This window comes from Osmerus mordax, chromosome 4, assembly GCF_038355195.1.
Source record: "Osmerus mordax isolate fOsmMor3 chromosome 4, fOsmMor3.pri, whole genome shotgun sequence".
NCBI lineage: Eukaryota > Metazoa > Chordata > Actinopteri > Osmeriformes > Osmeridae > Osmerus > Osmerus mordax.
Window position 1 is genome coordinate 1,686,134 of NC_090053.1, and position 20,797 is coordinate 1,706,930.

At 47.9% G+C, this 20,797-nt stretch overlaps 2 protein-coding genes across 4 annotated transcripts; one reads left to right on the top strand and one right to left on the bottom strand.

Annotated features, from left to right (window-relative positions):
• Positions 1 to 92: 92 nt before the first annotated feature.
• LOC136941975 (transcription initiation factor TFIID subunit 4-like) lies at positions 93 to 14,712 on the top strand. Its single transcript, XM_067234684.1, has 14 exons — positions 93 to 1,278; positions 1,702 to 1,865; positions 2,465 to 2,662; positions 3,597 to 3,719; positions 3,828 to 3,917; positions 4,696 to 4,893; positions 5,378 to 5,453; positions 5,572 to 5,683; positions 6,374 to 6,543; positions 7,214 to 7,344; positions 7,667 to 7,792; positions 7,961 to 8,017; positions 10,258 to 10,380; positions 12,660 to 14,712. Exons 1-14 carry the CDS (start codon positions 93 to 95, stop codon positions 12,819 to 12,821), a joined length of 2,916 nt encoding a protein of 971 aa, XP_067090785.1. The 3' UTR covers positions 12,822 to 14,712.
• Positions 14,713 to 14,718: 6 nt separating this feature from the next.
• Positions 14,719 to 20,666, bottom strand: LOC136941976 (BTB/POZ domain-containing protein kctd15-like). Of its 3 annotated transcripts, none has more exons than XR_010876565.1 (6): positions 20,304 to 20,666; positions 19,061 to 19,236; positions 17,879 to 18,023; positions 15,994 to 16,296; positions 15,303 to 15,561; positions 14,719 to 15,106 (listed from the first exon to the last, which is right to left on the bottom strand). XR_010876565.1 is itself a non-coding variant. In XM_067234685.1 (5 exons), exons 1-5 carry the CDS (start codon positions 20,615 to 20,617, stop codon positions 15,406 to 15,408), a joined length of 807 nt encoding a protein of 268 aa, XP_067090786.1. In that variant the 5' UTR covers positions 20,618 to 20,647; the 3' UTR covers positions 14,719 to 15,405. The 3 variants fall into 3 exon arrangements, 1 of the variants encoding a protein (XP_067090786.1); XR_010876564.1 differs by having other exon boundaries at positions 20,591 to 20,647; XM_067234685.1 differs by having other exon boundaries at positions 14,719 to 15,561; positions 20,591 to 20,647.
• Positions 20,667 to 20,797: the final 131 nt, after the last annotated feature.

A 20,797-nucleotide genomic window follows, 5' to 3' on the forward strand; every position in this document is an offset into this window, starting at 1 on the left:
AGGGTGTATATTTCTAGGATGGAAAACACCACAATGCCTGCACGCATGCGTACATTCTAAAATACGATTTGCACAACGGTCTATCATCAAAGATGGCGGGAGCCTCCGACCCACTGGAGGACATGCTCTTCAATGAGGTAGATGAAAAAGCAGTTAGCGACCTAGTTGGCTCATTGGAATCACAACTTGGAAGTCAAAAAACTTCATCTGCACCATATTCCGAGGCAAAGAGAGAGGGGCCTTCGGGCGCTGTCAATCACTTCTCAGGGAAACTGCGTGACCAAGTGGGATCTCCGGAGCCGCCGCCACAACAAGGACATTCTAAAGCAGGGTTAAACGAGGAAACGAACGCCGATGAGGCGCAATCCAACAAGATTCTCACCTCTTCTACCTCTTCTATTTCTACCGGGGGTGTAATTAACGCTGGTACAAATTTACAAACACATGCAGCATCTCCCGCACCAGGATCTGCAACTTTACCTGCTCAGACAACCAGCTTCAACAGAGGGACTGTTTTGGGTCCTGCAGGCACAACGGTAGTGGCTGCCCCAAACCCCAACATCACAACTGCAGCGGTTAGGACTGCTTCACCCGGATTACAGAGTTTGAACGGTAACACCGGACCCGTGAAGTTGGTGAACTCGCCTACCATCGCTGCCCAAACCGGGCCTGCCGTCTCTTTGGCCAACACTGTAATAAGTACTGTTAGTGCTGGAAGCTCCAATATAATTGTGTCCATGGCCTCGCAGCCTAATTTTCCTGTACCTCAGACTACCGTGGCTTCTCCCACTGTTACGTTACAACGGCATCCTAATCCAATCTCCAGTGTCTCACAGAACGGAATAGACCCCAAAGTTTCACCTCTGATCACGCAGAGCGCAGGATCCCCAGGTCAGGCCACCACATCTCAGGTCATGAACCCTAGCAACACAATCATGAGCCCCAACATGGTGGTGCAGAGCCAGCCTGTGCCTGGCAGCCCCGTGGTCCTCGCCAGCACACCCCCGCCTGCTGTCCACTCCCCCATAAGCCAGGTGCAGAGCACGGTGAACCCGGCTGTCAGTCTGACCGCTGGGGTCAAGCCGGCGGTCAATGGAGTGGGCCAACCCACCGTCGCCATCATGAGGCCCCCAGGGCCAACCGTCATGGCAACCTCCATCCAGCAGCAGAGGCCCGGGCTTGTGGCCAGTCCCACGAGGACCGTGGCCCCCCAGCTGGCTGCCAGACCCCCCCAGCAGACCACCATCCAGCTGCCTCCTGGCTTCACCATCCCTCCAGGTAAGGCTGGCACGCTGAGAAGCGGGATCACCTGTCTGTGATGCTAGGTAGAGTAAGATGATCTGATTAGTAGCCCCACACTTACCTCCCTGCTCCTGAGCATTAATAACAGGGAGTCAAGTGGCTGAGCGGTTAAGGAATCAGGCTAGTAATCAGAAGGTTACTGGTTCGATTCCCCGGCCGTGCAAAATTATGTTGTGTCCTTGGGCAAGGCACTTCACCCTACTTGCCTCGGGGGAATGTCCCTGTACTTACTGTAAGTCGCTCTGGATAAGAGCGTCTGCTAAATGACTACATTTAAATGTAAATAACAGGCCGCCATTGACAGCGTGCCAAGTCAGGTCAACTTGTGACCATCCTGTTGTTGTTTCAAAGTAGCAATGTGAGGTGTGGTACTAACTGCACCTCTGCTCCTCCTCGCAGGCATGGTTCTTGTGCGGACAGAGACTGGCCAGCTGGTGATGGTTCCCCAGCAGGTTCTCGCCCAGGCCCAGGCTAAGACCCAGGCCCAGGGGGTCACCAACATCTCCCCCAGGCCTGCCACCCCGACGTCTGGGGCCACCATCCGCGTGGCCACCCCCAGTCAGGTACGGACATGCTTGTGATTGATGTTTGTGGACTGTTGTATGGCTGGTTCTCTTCAGTCTCTGGTGAAAACCCTCACATCCACCAAGCAGGCAGGCAAACTGCTCCAGAAAAACACAATACAGTACACATGTACAATACATTTACATTTATTCATTTAGCAGACGCTTTTATCCAAAGCGACTTCCAAGAGAGAGCTTTACAAAGTGCATAGGTCACTGATCATAACAACAAGATAGCCAAAAAACATCGCGAGTAGCCAAAACATGAAGCACACATTGTGAACAACCAAAGTAAGTGCCAAAGGGAAGAACCATAAGAGCATGTACACATTTACAATACACATACACATTTCCTGTTTACTTTTTTGTAAATTTTGTCTTTCAACTGTTCGCAGTTTAGTTACTTACTGTGTTGTGCTTGGATACATGCTGTTGTCTCTGTTTTGTTGTATTGTAACAGTTTTGTTAAGGTTTAATCATATTTCTGTTTTTAGGGGTAGTGTTTTTGCTGTTGTTTTGTCTGTTGAGTGCGGGGTTAGTCTTGTCTCAGTATAATGTTGTTGAGAGCAATGTTAACTTCTCTCCCGTTGGTCCTGAAGGCGGTAACCATGGCTCCTGTAACCATGGCTCCTGCTGGCGTGAAGATGGCTGCTCCCCAGAAGGCCCAGACGGTCATCGCCGGGGGCCAGGTCGTTGCCGGGGGCCAGGTCGTTGCCGGGGGCCAGACCCTGGCCAAGCCGGCCGTCCGCCCCACGCTGACACCCACTTCTGCTGCACCTGCTCCACCTCCCCCCCAGGTGGGTGGAGTGATATGGACACACCCTGTACACAACCTCATGGCTGAACACTCACCCTGTACACAACCTCATGTCTGAACACTCACCCTGTACACAACCTCATGGCTGAACACTCACCCTGTACACAACCACATGGCTGAACACTCACCCTGTACACAACCACATGGCTGAACACTCACCCTGTACACAACCTCATGGCTGAACACTCACCCTGTACACAACCTCATGGCTGAACACTCACCCTGTACACAACCACATGGCTGAACACTCACCCTGTACACAACCTCATGGCTGAACACTCACCCTGTACACAACCTCATGGCTGAACACTCACCCTGTACACAACCTCATGGCTGAACACACACCCTGTACACAACCTCATGACTGAACACTCACCCTGTACACAACCTCATGGCTGAACATGGCTCACACTGCAGTAACGTAGCAGTAGTATTTCTTATCACTACATAGTCAGGGGTCAGATGGCTTAGCGGTTAGGGAGTCGGCTATTAATCAGAAGGTTGTTGGTTTGCTTTCCGGCCATGCAAAATGACGTTGTGTCCTTGGGCAAGGTACTTCACCCCACTTGCCTCGGGGAGAATGTCCCTGTACTTACTGTAAGTCGCTCTGGAGCGTCTGCTAAATGACAAAACTGTAAATGTAAATAGTTTAACCTTGAGAGGGATTGACTAGTTGTTGAGACACAACCCTATACTTTATAACAGTTTAATTACTCTAACCCTTACCACTATACTGTATACGTACCATGTGCTGGCTAACAGTTCAATTACTTGGTCTTTAAATGTTAAATGATATCTGGCAGTGTAGTTGTGAAGAGTTTGGAAGACGATACTGACACTGGATAAATCATGAGATCACTATCTCTAGGTAGTCCTAGGTCTGTTCTTGTGTGTAAAAGGTTTGTTCCTCACAGGAAATGATGGAAAACGTGAAGAAGTGCAAGAACTTCCTGGCCACGCTGATTAAGCTGGCGTCCCAGAACTCCCCGTCGCCCAACACCTCCAGGAACGTCAAGGGCTTGGTGCAGGATCTGCTGGTACAACTTCCTGGATTATTTTGAGAAAGTCAATGACGTTTTGAAAGTGCGAGTGTGTGTTTTAGTGTCCTTACTAGTGCTTGTGTCTGTTTGTGTGTGCCCTCCCAGGACGCCAAGATCGAGCCGGAGGAGTTCACCACCCGCCTGCAGGCTGACCTGAAGTCATCCCCTCAACCCTACCTCATCCCCTTCCTCAAGGTGGGTTAACACCCCTAACCGTACCTCATCCCTTACGTAAGGTGGGCTAACAGCCCTAACCCTACCTCATCCCCTTCCTCAAGGTGGGTTAACACCCCTAACCCTACCTCATCCCTTACGTAAGGTGGGCTAACAGCCCTAACCCTACCTCATCCCTTACGTAAGGTGGGCTAACACCCCTAACCCTACCTCATCCCTGCTGCTGTCTCCCTGTGTCATGGCTAGGCTAACTTTGTTAGCACACTCAGTTTAGCCTCATGTAAAACACTAATGCAGTGCCTAGCCTCGCCAAGATCTATGGTTCTGTTGCTAAGTGCAGCTCAACATTTCAAAAATTATATATAAATATATTTATTTGTCAGCAACCACTCATCTAAACACCTTAACACTCTACACTGGGAGTCAGGTGGCTGAGCGGTGAGGGAGTCGGGCTAGTAATCCGAAGGTTGCCAGTTCGATTCCCGATCATGCCAACTGATGTTGTGTCCTTGGGCAAGGCACTTCACCCTACTTGCCTCGGGGGAATGTCCCTGTACTTACTGTAAGTCGCTCTGGATAAGAGCGTCTGCTAAATGTAAATGTACACTGCATGTCGTGAGCAGTACACCTGGTGAAGTTTAGCTTCATACAGTGCCCGGTCCTCGGTAATCGACGACACACAGATTCCATCCTTTATAGTTAGATCACGTTTTCAAACGTCTAATTGTTAAATGTTTCAGTTTGGTTATGCCGATTTAACAATCATTGTCAGCAAGCAAACCTTGTTGTTTCCCCACAGAAAAGCCTCCCTGCCCTGCGTCTGTCTCTGCTGAACAACCAGCAGTCTCTGATCTCAGCCACACAGGCTGCCGCCTCTACAGTGATGGTCTCCGCCTCCCCGGTCCTCGCCACCTCCACCATCCGGGCGCGGCTCCCCACCTGCCCCGGGGTGGCGCCCGTCAGGACAGCTGGGGCCCTCGGAGCTTCGGCCACTCAGGTACCACTCAGATACACGGACTGATAACACACACACATCCCACACTCTTCTATCTGCTAGTCTGGTCTGGTGTGTCCAACACGCAGACATCCCACACTCTTCTATCTGCTAGTCTGGTGCTTCATATTTAGTGTGTAAGGAAAGGAGTGTTTGTGCTTCAAATGTGTAATGGGATAGTTTTGTATAGATGTGGAAACAACCTGGTTATTTGCATGAGAAATGTATTTGTTAAAGGCAAGGCGAAGGCAAATCTTCGTAAAATTCCTTTGCCATGTGATCTCATACATAAAATGGTCTGTTGTGGATTTTATAATATGTTTCTCTTTCTGACAACAATATTTACAGTTCCTATTTCACAGCAACACAGCTGCATATTAAACTAGATCATGACATCTTAGACTTGACTGACTCTCTTCCTCCTTCTCCTCCCCTTCTATCCACCTCCTCTTCTCCCCTACTTCTCCTTCTCCTCCTCTTCTTCCAGGGCATGAGGAGACCAGGGGTTCAGGGGGTCCAGACTCGGATGCCCATGGTCATCTCCCCGACCATACGGCCACAAGGTCCATTATTCCCTTCAACATCATCCCCTTCCATCATGGTCCATATCTCCATCTCTGTGCTCTATCATGTGTGCAGATCACCGTGTTCATGAGTGTTGCTTCTTCCCTCCTCCTTCAGGTGCTGTGGCAAGAGGCGGGACCATTATAGCTAGCAGAAGTTCTATTGGCCTTTCTGCTCAGGCCACAGCCAATCAGAAGAAGCTGAGTGACCCTGGGGGCGGGACCTTCAGGTACTGTGATAGAAACAGTGGCAGGGCAGGAATGCTGCCGTTTTGGAAAATGTCTTCTTGTGCCAATTTCTAAATTCTTCCTCTTGCCAACCCTTCATTTTTTTCACATAACGTCTTTAAATGGAGTCAGTTGGCTGAGCGGTGAGGGAGTCGGGCTAGTAATCCGAAGGTTGCCAGTTCGATTCCCGGTCATGCCAACTGACGTTGTGTCCTTGGGCAAGGCACTTCACCCTACTTGCCTCGGGGGGAATGTCCCTGTACTTACTGTAAGAGCGTCTGCTAAATGACTAAAATCTAAAATCTTTAAATGTGTGCGTAGTTGCACAAATCAACCACAAGAGGGCAGTATCTCCCTCTCACAGCTTGCTTCACAACTGTGCAGTCAGTCTCAAGGTATTTTACCCTCCTGGTAAACAGCTCTTCTTGAGACCCGTCCACTTCTGTCCCTCTCGCGTCAAATCTAAACCCAACCTTACAAACTGCCACTCTTGATGCGTGTTTACAAAATGTCGCTCCAAAACTCAGTCCCTGATGTGTGTGTGCGTGTGTGTGTGTCAGAATCAGAACTTGGTTTTATTCCCCATGTAGGTTTACACAAACACAGAATTTACTGTGGCCGGAAGGTGCAAACAATAAACATGTGCGTGTGCGCATGCTTGTGTGTGTGTGTGTGTGTGTGTCCGCCCGCAGGGATGACGATGACATAAATGACGTGGCGTCCATGGCCGGGGTGAACCTGAACGAGGAGAACGCCCGTATCCTGGCAACCAGCTCTGAGCTGGTGGGGACCAAGATCCGCTCCTGCAAAGACGAGGCCTTCCTGCCCCCAGGCCTCCTGCATCGCCGCATCCTGGAGACCGGTATGCTGCCGCCGCTAGCGGCTAGCTGCTAGCGGCTAGCTGCTAGCTTCACCATCTGATTTCACGAGACCAGCAGGGACTCCAGAAGTCTCAAGGCAGCTACAAGCTAACTGTGGCTAGCTGCCTAACAAAGTCAACTCAAAACATAAAGAATATGCCTTGCGGCATATTATCACAAAAGTTATCACAAAAGTTATGAAGGCTCATGGGTAATCAGTCAGCCCATCTCACCCACCCAGTATTACATGTAGATATTCAGGAAATACAGACTCCGTTTCCTGCGTGCTGGTCCCTGCTCTGGGTCCTGTAACAACTGTTTCTGTTGGAGAGTGATCTATCAGGAACACCTTTTGGGGAAATTCGATTGGGTTATAAATGTGCCGGCCAGGGTTAAACAAACCATGCACCTTCAAAGTATCCCCCCTAGCCTGAGTTGAGACTGGAGTGTGGAAGCAGTATGTTGATCCCCACAGTGTAAACTCCAACACGTGTAGATCAGAGAGCTCTCCTCACAGGTCAGATCAGTGAACTCAGTCTCTCCTCTTCCCTCTCTCCTCTCTTTCCCTCCTGCTCTCTCTCTTCCTCTCTGTCTCTCTCTCTCTCTCCCCCTCCCTCTCTCCCTCTCTGTCTCTCTCTCTCCCCCTCCCTCCCTCTCTCCCTCTCCTTGCAGCGAAGAGGTTTGGTGTGACGGAGGTCCCGGTGGAGGCAGTGAACTTCATCTCCCATGCCACCCAGACGCGCCTGCGCTCCATCCTGGAGAAGGTGACCACAGTGGCACAGCACCGCACGGACGGTGGCAAGGTAACCACGGTTACTACAGGAATGGTTTAACACAACCACACGGTTACTAGAGGCATGGTTTAACCCTAACCACACAAGGGTGTTAGGACCAGGAATTGAAGGTATAGTTCTGGTCAGATCTCACCTGAGGAAGGCAGGAGCAGGTGTTGCAGGAACCATCCGTATTAACCCTGTTGGGAGTTTTTAACCTGTTTTGATGTTTAGCCAGGATGTACTAAATGAAATCATAAAACTATATATTTTCTCTCACTTTCCTTTTCCCTTTCTCCCCCCCTCTCCCCTCCCTCTCCCTCCCTCCCCCCTCTCCTCCCTCTCTGGGCAGGATGAGGAGTGGTATGAACAGTCGTCAGACGTCAGAACTCAGCTCCGCTTCTTTGAGCAGCTGGAGAGGCTGGAGAAACAGCGGAAAGACGAGCAGGAGAGAGAGATTCTCCTGAAGGCTGCCAAGGTACAAGATATCCCACTCAGCCTGCAGTCTGAAACTGAACTAGCAGCTCTGTTAGACCCCTCAGCGTTTCATCAGTATAACCTCCTCTCCTCCCTTTTCCTCTCTCCTTTCTCCTCCTCCTCCTCTCCTCCCTTTTCCTCTCTCCTCCTCCTCCTCCTCTCCTCTCAGAGCCGAGCCAGACAGGAAGACCCAGAACAGGCACGACTAAAGCAGAAAGCTAAAGAGGTAAGCAGCTGTGTAGCACTTGCTTGTTGTGAAGATGTATAAAATCCTGTTATTCTGTTGGCCAGGTTTGATGGCATGTCAAAGGTAATAACATCCCAACGGTCACCCCCCCCTCCTCTCCCCAAGCCCCCCTCACACCACACACAAGTCCAAAGCTACCTCCGGCTGTAGACCTCATCTTTATTTGGGGTCAGGTCAAAGGTCACAGTAGCACGTCACCAGGCTGCAAAGGCGTGTGTGTGTGTGCCTGCATGTGCATCACTTCTCCCCTAATTAGCGTTGCAGTGTGTTAATGAGGATGTAAACGTTGCCTTGAATTATGTCTTCTGTCGATGCTACTCCTCATCAAACCCCCCGCCCACACACACACACACACACACACACCCCCCACACACACACACACCCCCCCCACACACACACACCCCACCCCCACACACACACTCCCTGGCCCCTTAAGAGAGGACTGTTCAAGCATAGTTTGCAGCTTCAGCCTTCAGGACACTGGGGTTCTGAGGCGTAGACATGTCGTCTAAGAATATATATAACTAGAGAGGATACAATTTCTGGGGAAATTGTAGGGTGTGCTTGCTTGCGTCGGTTGCACAGGGGTCTGTATATTTTATATAAAAATAAATCGGGCCTACTTATTATTTATAAAGATTACATAGATTTAAAAGCATCTTTTTTTTGCTGCTCATTTACAACTCAAAATATGAGTGAAGTGTAGAATGAAATATGATGTCTTCTCATTTCCCCTGCAAGAGGCAGCTGACAGGCTGAATCAAAACGAATACATTTGGCAGACCGGTGTACAAATGGACCTAATCTCTATGACTTAAACGTCCTTTTAAGTTGTCCCTTCTCGTGATATTTTCAGGCATTTAGACTACTCATATTGCATTCATTCATTAATAAAGAACCCCCTTTTAAGATTATTCTACGACTTTACCGGCAGAAGATAGAATCGCGATTCAAATAGTACCATCTGCTAACTGAAAATATGCCCCCAAAAACGTAAATAAGCTTGACATTTATTTAGTGGAAAATAGCTCATTCATAAAAAGCTCACTGGTAGCGATCATTGTCAGTAACAACTCAAAATGCGATATAGCCCTGTGTTGAGAAGCTGCCCCGGTAAATTCTACTACTACAGTACAGTACTAGACTACTGCTGTGTTCGTCTTGATAGCGATTGCGTTGGTTGAATTCGATTAAACGTTCCGTTGTACGGTTTAGGCTGAAATTAATTATTTTCATGAACAGATTGACAAAGTTTAGGCTGTGGCAATGAAGTTCAGGTTAGTAGTCAGATAGTTTCCCTACTGAAAGACTTTTGAGTAAGGGGAGTGCCGAACATGTTCTGTTGCCGTTTGACTTAAACAGCTGAGGAGTTGTTGTTAGCTACTCACACTAGTGTCTCGGGTACAGTAGGCTACAGCGTTGCAGTGAGCTACACTGGTTTGAAACCACAGGTAATGGTAATTTCACCAACAAATCGTTTTCTAATGTCAGAATAAATCCTACAACGAAAATGTATATGTGAGGAATGTTTATTTTAACGATTGAAAACAGATAACGCTACATCATAGACCACTGTAGTATGTGTTGCCCGGGAAACACAGGCTAATGTCATGATGCTAATACTTCAGTGAAATAGTAGACTACTGTTTCCGAAAGTAGATGTACTTCCTTAATAATATCAGCTTATATTGTACATTACACATCACAATTGTGTGTCATATCACAAAGTAAAATGAGTAAATAGTTATCACCCTGGCCTCTTTTCTTGTGGCGTTTCTGCAGCTGCCTTGCAGTAAAGCTATAGTTAGCCTAGCTATCCCCCAAGTTAACAGATGTGAAACGAATGTTCTGGCAAAGGTAGTCACGCGTGTTTTCGTGACGTTAGTGACGCAGTGACGTTAGTAACGTCAGTGACTGTGGCTAGCAAATTAGCCACCGTTAGCTTCACTTTTCGCCACAAAAACTTAACTTACGCTTAAACCATGCAACCTAACGTAAATTCCAATAGAAGCAACTCAATCGCTACCAAGACGAAACTTTTGACACCTACGTTGTCTATGTAGGCCAAGTATTTACTGAGTTTTAGGGGGGCAAAAAGAAATAAAAATAATAATAATAATAATAATATATATGTGAGAGAACAAAGGTTGTGCTCTCGCCGAAGGCTTGAGCACACCCAATAAATAGCCTCATCCTTTCTCTATCCCTCCCTCCCCCAGATGCAGCAGCAGGAGCAGGCTCAGATCAGACAGCGGGAGGCCAACCTCACGGCCCTCGCTGCCATTGGGCCGCGCAAGAAACGCAAGATGGACTCACCAGGGGGTTCCACTGCCGGGCCCGAGGTACGTGCTCTGCCTCCACACACTGCAGGCTCCCTCACACTACAACACTACTTCTTGGCCCATCTTCCCCACCCCCCCACCTCTTTGTTAATCCTGCCTGACACAAAAACACACACACATTGTCTCTCCCTCCCCCCCCACACACACACACATACACAGACTGACTGTGACCAGAGTTGAGTGAAGGGGGTCAGCGCGGGCCTGTGGGCTGTTCTGGGCGTGTCTGCTTGCTCCCTAACCCTGAGGGGGGCCAGAGATACAGAAATGACCCCGGGGCCTCCCAGCCCCCAGGGCCCCCCAGCCCCCGGGGGCTGCAGTATGGGCGTCTCCCCCCCCTTCCCCCCAGGGGGGTGCCCCCAAGCAGCACTCACAAACAAAGACCAGAGAGGCCTCAGCGCCGGGTGAGAGAGCCCTGGATTAGGGGAGGGGGGGGGGGGGGGGTGCCGGGTGCCGGAGCAAGAGAGAACATTTTAGGGACTAGGATTATTCTGCCTGAGAGAGAGAGAGGGATATGGAAGTGATATCTAAACACTTGGCTTGAGTAAGAGTGTGTGTTGGTTTGTTAGGACTGTTTGGTTTGCTCACAGGATCACTAGAGACCATGTGGTCCGCACACCTACTGGCCAGCACAAGACAGATGTCACTGATAGTTTAGCAGTTTGGAAGTCGGATACTGTTGCTGATTTTAAAGTTCAGTTTGTTTGCATGTTCAGTAGAAATGTAAAGGTTGCCTGCGTGGTTACGAGAGACGCCCTGCCCCAGGGGGTTGTGGGTAATGTGATCAAGCAGATGAGAGCGAAGGAGCCGCAGGGCAGATCAGACAGTCACCATCCCACTTCCAGGAAATAAACATGATTTAAGTCTCTTTCTTGATGTGCCTAAAGTTGGAGTCCAGGCACGGCTGACTGATTCATATTTTCTCTCCTTTGTTTGTTCACTTTGTTTCTGACTCTGCTGATGTTTTGTGTGAATGTGGAGCCAAGAGGTGTCCTTATGGGCGTGTGTGTGTGTGTGTGTGTGTGTGTGTGTGTGAGAGAGAGAGAGAGAGAGAGAGAGAGAGAGGGAGAGAGGGAGAGAGGGAGAGAGGGAGAGGGGGGGAAAGGGAGAGAGAGGGTAAGCAAGTATTGAGGGCAAAGAGGATGGGGAGAGAGAGGGAGGCAGGGAGAGGTAGGTGGGGACAGAGACACAGAGGTGGGGACTGAGAGAGAGGCGAGGGACTGAGAGAGAGGCGAGGGACAGAGAGAGAGGCGAGGGACAGAGAGAGAGGCGAGGGACAGAGAGAGGGGGAGGGACAGGGAGAGAGGCGAGGGACAGAGAGAGAGGGAGGGACAGGGAGAGAGGGGGAGCAGGATCGACAGAGAGGGAGGGAGGGAGGGTTAGCACGCCTGGGGGCTGTTGAACGTTATAATACTGTGATTGTGTTCCTGTATAGACCTGGAGCCTCATTCCTCTCCTCTGGTGTCAGCGTAGGCCCGGGGCACATCACAGCCTAGTTCTGGATACAATGGGCACAGCCACTGGCTCTCACAGTACAGTAGGCCAGCGCACGTAGCTGCCTGTCTACAGCCCTAGCACACACACTCTTCATGTTCTCAACTTGGGTCCTAACCTTTTTAGTCTTTAGTTCAGTGGGCTGGTAAGGTCTCACTCACTGGACTGTGTTCTCTGTTCACACCTGGGCTTCTGTGGTTAAGGGCTGTGTTAAGAAATATGGACATAGGAATGGACATTGCTAGGTCCTTGCTCCTCTGAACGTTTAACTGAGGCGTTTCAGTGGCATGGGAAGAAATGATTTCAGTCACGCTTTGTTTCATATGATGTTTCATATGAGATCATCTTGTGAAGTATTTTCTTTAGATGACATATCTTGTTTTCATGATATATTCTACAGTCTTGGACAATCAGGTTTGTTGGAGCAGGAGGACTCTAGCCCCAGGCCTGGGGTGTACTAGCTATGACTGTAGCCCCAGGCCTGGGGTGGGCCCTGCCTGACGCAGAGGGCTTGTGGATTAAGGTGTGAGGATCGACACAGGCTCCGCCTCCAGACGGGACAGCAGTTTGGGATAGGCTGGTTCAGACACAACTTAAGGCATCAAGTCAGAACGAAGAACTTGATTCTCTTTGAATAAGAAACAGGAAGCTTTCAAATCTCTGATGGTTAAACGATCTCATAATTTGAGGTTTTCCTTTTAATTTTCAAGTCGAGCCATATTGAATGTGGCTCGAAAATTCAACCACCTGAAGGCTGGCCTCCCCCATAATGGCCCTTTTCTCTGCAGGTGGCTTCAGGCTCGGGGTCGGGCTCGTCCCCGGCCTCCTCCTCGCGGCAGCAGCTCCGTCAGCGCATCACGCGAGTCAACCTCAGGGACTTCATCTTGTGTCTGGAACAGGAGCGGGCCACGTCACACTCTCTGCTGCTCTACAAGGCTCTGCTCAAGTAGAAGCCGGCAGGGGGCCCCCTCGCCCCGCTACAGTCTCCTTGGAAACGCACTCTTCTCCTCTCTCCCTGAACGTTTTAGACGCCCTTCGCTTGCCCACTCTGTCACGTGTCTCTCTAGCCATCAGCTGTCGACGTGCTCCTCCTGTCCTGGGATCTGACCTGCGCTGCGCTGCTGACCTGCGCTGCTGGCTCAAAGGCTCATTTAACATCTAGTTTTAAAATGAACAATTCAGAAACGTGTGTTTTTTGTTTGGTTTTTGACGTCACTCTGAGCTGTACCTTAAGAAGTGACTTTAGTCCCAATCTTATTTTCAAAATAAATCCAAGTAGATTTTTACGTCAAGAGATCTTGCTATCGTGGCCCAACAGATATTCACTCAGGATACCACAGGCTAAATATGGACTTCGAAACGAATCTTTAACTACCACAAAAAAAGTTACAATAATGTTTGAATCTTGTATTTGTACATGTACTGAGTATTTTAACATTTTATTTATAACACATTATTTTGAATGTTTAGGGCAAATCAGTTGCCGTAAGTCTTAGATGAATGTTCCGGGAGGACTGTGCTGTCCTTCCAGCAGAGCGGACACACCGGGAGACACACTTCAGTTCATGGCATTGAGTATCTTTGTCCTTTTTCTTTAGGCATAAATTCGAAAGATGATTGATATTGTTTTTCTTTCTGTTTGCGTGTGAGTAGCATAATGAAAGTATTGGTATTTACCTGGTTTTTATTGGCCTTTACGGAAAACGTTTGCATACGTAGGGTTATGTTTTGGTTGGTGTCTAGATATCTGGTGACAGTACCCAGGACCTTTACGTACTGCCGTGGCCCCTCCCCCTGCCGTGGCCCCTCCCCCTGCTGTGGCCCCTCCCCCTCCGATGGCCCCTCCCCCTGCTGTGGCCCCTCCCCCTGCCGTGGCCCCTCCCCCTGCCGTGGCCCCTCCCCCTGCCGTGGCCCCTCCCCCTCCCGTGTCCCCTCCTGTGGCTCCTGACTGGTCTGACACGTTTTAAAATAAATGTAGGTCCTAATCCTAAGGTCCTAATCCTAATGATTCTCACACAGCAAAGAACAGGGAGCTGGTTCTACAGGAAGCTGGTTCTACAGGGAGCTGGTTCTACAGAGAGCTGGTTCTACAGAGAGCTGGTTCTACAGAGAGCTGGTTCTACAGAGAGCTGGTTCTACAGGGAGCTGGTTCTCCTCCACTTCTGGTTCATTTGAACCTAGATAATGAAGCCTAATGAATTAAACATGAGGTTATTACAATAGGTGTCAGTCTGGTATGGTTCACCCTATTTTCTCCAACATGTAAAATAATGCGACAGCTCTCTATACAAAACCCACCATCTTAGATTCTAATTATAAACTACTTTTAATGCTCAGAATATCTTTCCTAGTCTCTCTGTTCAGTATTTTCTAACATAAATGGAATTGTCCACAGCTTCCCAATGTGCTGACATGTTGTCACTTTCATTTGACTTTTTTGGAATGACTGTACATTAAGGGTTTTTAATGCTTTAAATTTCTTTTTTTTTACTGTTATGGGCATTTGTTTGTATAGTGCATAGATCTAACAGATACATAAAGCTGTGGTGTATGTAAATTCAGTAATAACCTGGGTCTTGAACATCCAGCTATCATCCTTTGAAGGACACATTTTTGTGACTATTTATATTTCCTACAGTCTGTATTCAAACCTGATTCATTTCAGGCAATGCAATTTTACTATTGTTTGTACCTTTGCAAAAAAAATTAAATAAAGAAATGGATTCAAAAGAAACGTCTTCTTGTTCGGCGTCTGGCTTTCAAAGATGTTTTGAGCGTTTCAATAAACTGCTGAGATGATTGATGAGAGGAAAACAAGAGTAGACTTGCAGAGTATGTATGTTTCTGTTCCTAGACATGGAAGACTTGATCTTTTTATCAATACAACATGAGAATCAACAAACAAATACGTTAAATATCAGTGACTGAAACGGGTGTTTATATGTTTTTGTTAAAAGACGTCTTTAAATGTTGTCCCTGTGGGCTCCATATCACATGTAAAACCACCCTTCCACCACATCTATGTACAGCAATGCAAATGTCTTAAGCATTGGCAGAGGCTGGTGCACTGTCCAAATATAGAAATGTGACACCTACATGTATTGAATAATTGTAAATTAATTGATGACAAACTGTGTTTCACTTGTAACTCTCCTGTAACCTGCCAGTTGACCGAAGCTTCGACGTGAGACTGAAGCTCATTTGACCATTTACATTTAGTCATTTAGCAGACGCTCTTATCCAGAGCGACTTACAGTAAGTACAGGGACATTCCCCCGAGGCAAGTAGGGTGAAGTGCCTTGCCCAAGGACACAACGTCAGTTGGCATGACCGGGAATCGAACTGGCAACCTTCGGATTACTAGCCCGACTCCCTCACCGCTCAGCCAACTGACTCCCCAGACCATGAACAATCTCTAACAACCTGGCAACATAACGAAGAGTCAAGATGACTTAGAAAAACAACGTATTTCAGCTTCATCTACAAGTCTCTCAGTGTGGAGAGGAGTCGTCCCCCTGCAGGGCGGAAGCCCTGCTAGTCCAGAGGTTCCTGTTTGATCCGGATGGGGGTGGTGACGAGGGTCCGCTGGAGCTCACGGCACAAGACGTACTCGCTGAACTGGGAGGAGTCGACTCCACCCCCGCAGGACGCCTTCACGCTGAAGCCCTTCAGGAACAGACGCTCCAGAACCTGCAGGAAAGACGGCGTTACTCTCAGCGCACTCTCAGCGCACTCCTGCACACACTCCTGCACACACACGTGCACACACTCCTGCAGCTTCGCTACTGTGTTCAGGGGATCTGCAGTGACAGTACGGGTCTCGGTACGAGGTTCGCCAGTCTCTATATTTACATTTAGTCATTTAGCAGACACTCTTATCCAGAGCGACTTACAGTAAGTACAGGGACATTCCCCCTGAGGCAAGTGCCTTTCCCAAGGACACGTCATTTTTCACGGCCGGGAATCGAACCGGCAACCTTCTGATTAATAGCCCGATTCCCTAACCGCTCAGCCATCTGACCCCCCTCTCATTAATCTAACTGGTTTACCACTTTAGAAGGTGCATAAAGGTACAGTTAAGGAGAATCAACCGGAGATGACCAAGACGGATGAGTGTTGCACCTGCACAGAGTTCAGCCGGCAGTATCCGTTGAGAGGGAAGCGGATGACGTGGGTGGGGTCTTGGTTCCAGCCGGCGTTCACCGAGTTGCACATGACGTCTCCGGTTTCGGGGAAGATCTCCTCGATAAGGACCTTCTCCCCACTCAGCGCGATCCTCTCCCCGAGGTCAGGGGTCACTCGCACCACCAGGCACTCGCAGGGCGCCGTCCGCTGGGCCTCGCGCTCTGCCTGCCAGCGCTCCAGCTCACGCACCATGGGCACCAGCTGGTAGAATCGAGCCTCCTCGTAAAGCTGGGGGAAATCCTTCAACACAAACACACACACATGAGACCTGTACCCATAGATAGATATATATAAAGGGTAGATGTCTCGTCCGCGTTGCCGGACAACGGAGTCGAACGTCCGCACATGGCGGCCATCTTGCTACAGTCAACTTGCTCACCCATAACATTGTGTTGATGCTACATGTACTTTTTAAGTGACCATAACTTGCTCAATTGCGTAAGACATCTAGTCTTTATATATATCTATGCCTGTACCCACCAACGGGTGTCAAAGACCCTGTCAATTCATGAGAGTTTATCTAAAAATCTTATGTTTTAATTTTTAGACATCTTAACATCTCACACACACAGATGGTCACAGTTCCACTTTCTGCCCCCCCCATGTCTGTCCAGTGTTCTGCTGCTGTGCAAGCAGCCACGCACAGGAGACACATGGGTTAGTCATTTCCTGCGTGTGAAGGAGAAAGGGTTTCTTCAGTTTCCCTCTTCCTGCTCCATACGGTTTCTGACAACAAGCAGACAGTGAGCACACAGAGCAGTAGCCCTCAGGCACCACTCTGTATCAAAGCAGAGACTCTTAGCTCCCCTCCCTTTGTAGGCTCCGAGCAAGGGATAGATGTGTTTTATAAAAAGGGGCTTTGCCTTCAGGGCACTTTAGTCATCCTGAGCAGAGCACAGAATAACAGAGGCAACTCTAACTACAGGGAGGGAGAGATGCGGCGAGAGAGAACGAGGCAATATGCACACTGACACACACAAACACACTCACGTTTGAAAGACTTTCTCAGACAAATACACTCCTCACACATGCAGAAGTACAGACGCTGTCCCAGTCACGCACACACATTCCTCACTCCTCAGTTTAGCTACGGCCATACTGTAGCACCCCTGCTGCCAGCCGTGCAGTATCTAACCACATAGCTACCAGGGAGCACTGAGAACTGTGTCAGAATCTGTGTGTACAAAACAAGAACCCCCAGTTGCTGTTCTGTGATAGAATGAGGATAACAATGTAATTTCTGTGCAGAGAAAATACATTTGTTTGACCTCACTCTTATTTTCCATTTTTGCATAACTCAAGCTACATTAGCCCTCGGACAGAGAGGAAGTTGCTGTTTGCATTTAAGTTGTTAAATTGTGCTGTAGATGTGAGACACATTGTGAATTTCAGATTTTTGATAGGATTGGCCTACGTAATAGTCCAATACAAATGTTGTTTTTAATTCATTTTCACATATTATTATTCTTTTTATTGCAGCTTAAAACGCTTACCACACAAATAAAATAAAATATCAGCCATCACTATACATCCATAATCTTGCTTACATGTACAGAATAACCTCATTTCCTTTAGTTCAGTTTTAGCTTTAGTTTTTGTATCCTATACTCTCAGGGAAGATTTTTTTTTTTTTCATCGACCCAACAGAAAATGTCTTGTAATTAGTAAGTACAGCAGATATCTGCTCATCATGACATCAACACCACCCTGCTTCTGTAGCCAACAGCCCAGGACTTATCTGGAGCATCTCTGTGTCACTTCTGATGTGGACCTGAGAACCCTTCTACATGAATCAATGTGAATGTCAGGTCAATGTAAATACCTTGAAATCGTCTGGAAGCAGTAGTTTGCATGTCCTGAGAAAGCTGAGGATGTAGCGGAATATATCTCCGTCTCTGTCGATGAAGTAGTGCTGCTTCAAGCTGTCCAGCACGATAGGCTCTGTGCCATTGAAGAGGCGACTGATTCTGGAAAATTGCAATGATTGGAAATATGTTAATACAAGGTAACACAAAGTAATATATGTCCATAAACACGGTCATAGGGATGGTAGGTAATTGTACCTTTCAATAAAAGATAATGTTGTAATACTTTAGCTACTAAAAGTATCTAAAACAAATGTTTGAAAAAAAGTTATCATGGTAAAATAGTTAATACACGGTCAGTTCTTTCACAATTATAAATAAGATTGAACTCAAATTACCTTGGTAGAGACAGATATTAAGTTGCTCTTGACAATTGTACAACATCGGTGAGTAATGCAATTATCTTTTTCTCTCTCTCCTTTGTACCAGTCCCCTTCTCCATCTCTCTTCCATATCTCTCCTTCTCCTTTTTTCTCTCTTACTCTCTCTGTTTCCCAGTAAATCGATGCCAAATCCTTTTCTAAGAGCCAGCGCTCATCTTTCCTGAGCGCCCAGGGTGCTGCTCTGGTCTTCCAGCAGCAGTCTCCCCTCCTTGCTCCAGGCCGGCTCAGCCCTTCTCAGACCCTCTCTCTTTGTCCTCTAAAAGGCAATTAAAATATACCCTCCTCCTCTGTTCTCTCTTCTCTGCCCTGGCTTCCTATGTGTCCTGCCCATCCATAAATTGGGCACCGTATTATAAGTAAAACAGAATGTGAAGCAAACCGTGTTAAGATTAGGGAGTCAGGTGGCTGAGCGGTTAGGGAATCGGTCTAGTAATCAGAAGTTTGCTGGTTCGATTCCCCGCCAGGCCAATGACGTTGTGTCCTTGGGCAAGGCACTTCACCCTACTTGCCTTAGGGGAATGTCCCTGTACTTACTGTAAGTCGCTCTGGATAAGAGCGTCTGCTAAATGTAAGATTATATGTGTTTTGTACTGATTGTTCTGGCAGTAATGTATACAAGCCTGCTGTAGCTCCCCTTCCGGCTCTCTAGACACAGAGTCGTTTGTTAAACACAACTATGGTTTGTTAAACACAACTATGGTTTCTTAAACACAACTATGGTTTGGAAGCTTGATCGCTCCAGACTCCTCCTCCCACCTGGACTCGGGGTACTTGGTGAGTGTGGCCAGGCTGCTGGTGTACATGTGCCCGCCCACGTCTATGTGGACTGGAGCGTTGGCCTTGGTGAGCTGGGCCGCGGAGGGGATGCCCTGGGCCGCCAGAGGGGACACAGGAGACCTGCTCAGGGACATCCTGGACACGCTGCGGCCCTCCTGAGGAGACGAGGCACACGTCACAACATGGACATCAGCCCGCACCCGTGTCATAGCTGCTCACATTAAACAACATTTTAGCAAAATCAAAAACACTTTTATGGTGACGTTTTCCATAAGATGCATCTGAGCTGTGCAGTTGTCAGGTTTTCAGTCTCTTCAGACAGGTAGATCACTCTAGATCACTAGTAACTCTGATCTTAGTGATCACACACACGGAGAGAGGTGTCCATTCCAACAGCTGTGTATTATAACGTGCCCTTGTAATTAGCGATAATAACTAAGACGCCCACGTTTAGCAGAGGTGTGTCATTCTACTGTTTTTAAGACTTAGTAGTTTGTACTGGTGTAAGTACGTTGGGTTTATGTGACAATGGGCCAGACTTGACTAGTCTATTGTTAATATACATCTTCTATTCAGTCATATTGTTCTAGAGAGAGAGATTAGCTATGACAGAGCTGACGCTCAAATCCAAATTCACGTTAAGGCTACATTCACCGGCTACAGTAGTTTAGGGTGATGAGACAGAGGGCGTTTAGAACCCCAGGGCATTGGGCATGGATTAATTGAACCATCCCCCCGCAAAGTCTCTCAATTGTAAAGAAGTTCTTTGAACCATAAAAGGTGCACAGGAGGTGAACTTCGCTCAGCTGTTTCGCCCCGGGGCAAGCCCCGGGCTGAGCACGCAAACAGACCTCGGAAACATTTTCAGGGTGTTGTCTTGTCTAAAGAAAAACCCTGCAACCGTTTTATGATAGTGTTTTAGATTTAAAATGAATGATGTAGTGTACATGTTATCAACGTTTTAGACCATTTCATTAACTTTTTATATTCCTCTGTTGTGTTCAATCTAGCAGTCCATACCAATTTAATTATACTGCCTGTATAATCCAAGTCGAGAAATACCGCTCAAAACATTTATATAGGCTACCTCTGAATGAGAACAGTGAACTACAGTACAGTAAACTCAAACCCAATTTTGACCCTTCACTTGGGAAAATAGAGATTACATTGCCAATAATTACGCTACATATAATTTAACCTTAATAAATTGAAGCCACCGTACCGTTTCAAACATTTTAGGAGATCAGATGCGATCCAGGGAGGATTCTAGTTCGCGGTAGCAGCTTCCGTTCGTTCTCCTCTTTCGGCAAATATTGTTTTAATCCAGAGTCGGATATGAATACCGGTGTCTCGGTATTGTCGTCGAATGATGTCCAAATATATGGAAACTTGGGTTGTAAATCTAAGCTTATCTTGGCGTTTTAGAGTCTCTGTTGCTTTAAGAGTCTCCTGTCAGACAAGCATGATTCTCCTAAAAAAAAATTACGAACGAAACAAGCGCGACCTTACCTGAGACGACACTGACACTGAAGACATAAAAAGCAGTTTTCCCTTCCAATTGTGTGATTAATGTAGGTCTGTTGCGTCTCGTAGCCTACGTATCCGTGGTTGTCCTTGTTTGTCTTCTGATATAAAGCCGTCGAGCTTCTCATAAGAACGTCAGTCCGTCTCCAAACAAGAGGAGGGCTGAAAGAATTCTTGCTCCGGGCTATCTAA

Bases quoted from the DNA above. Each gene is read 5' to 3' on its own strand.
- LOC136941976 (XM_067234685.1), bottom strand. From the start codon at position 20,617: ATGTCTTCAGTGTCAGTGTCGTCTCAG. The intron at 18,024-19,060 runs GTGGGAGGAGGA...GCAATTTTCCAG, and splicing joins ACCAAGTACCCCGAGTCCAG to AATCAGTCGCCTCTTCAATG. The intron at 16,297-17,878 runs GTATTTACATTG...TTTGTGTTGAAG, and splicing joins TGCTTCCAGACGATTTCAAG to GATTTCCCCCAGCTTTACGA.
- LOC136941975 (XM_067234684.1), top strand. From the start codon at position 93: ATGGCGGGAGCCTCCGACCCACTGGAGGACATGCTCTTCAATGAGGTA. The intron at 2,663-3,596 runs GTGGGTGGAGTG...TGTTCCTCACAG, and splicing joins CTGCTCCACCTCCCCCCCAG to GAAATGATGGAAAACGTGAA. The intron at 7,793-7,960 runs GTACAAGATATC...CTCTCCTCTCAG, and splicing joins TTCTCCTGAAGGCTGCCAAG to AGCCGAGCCAGACAGGAAGA.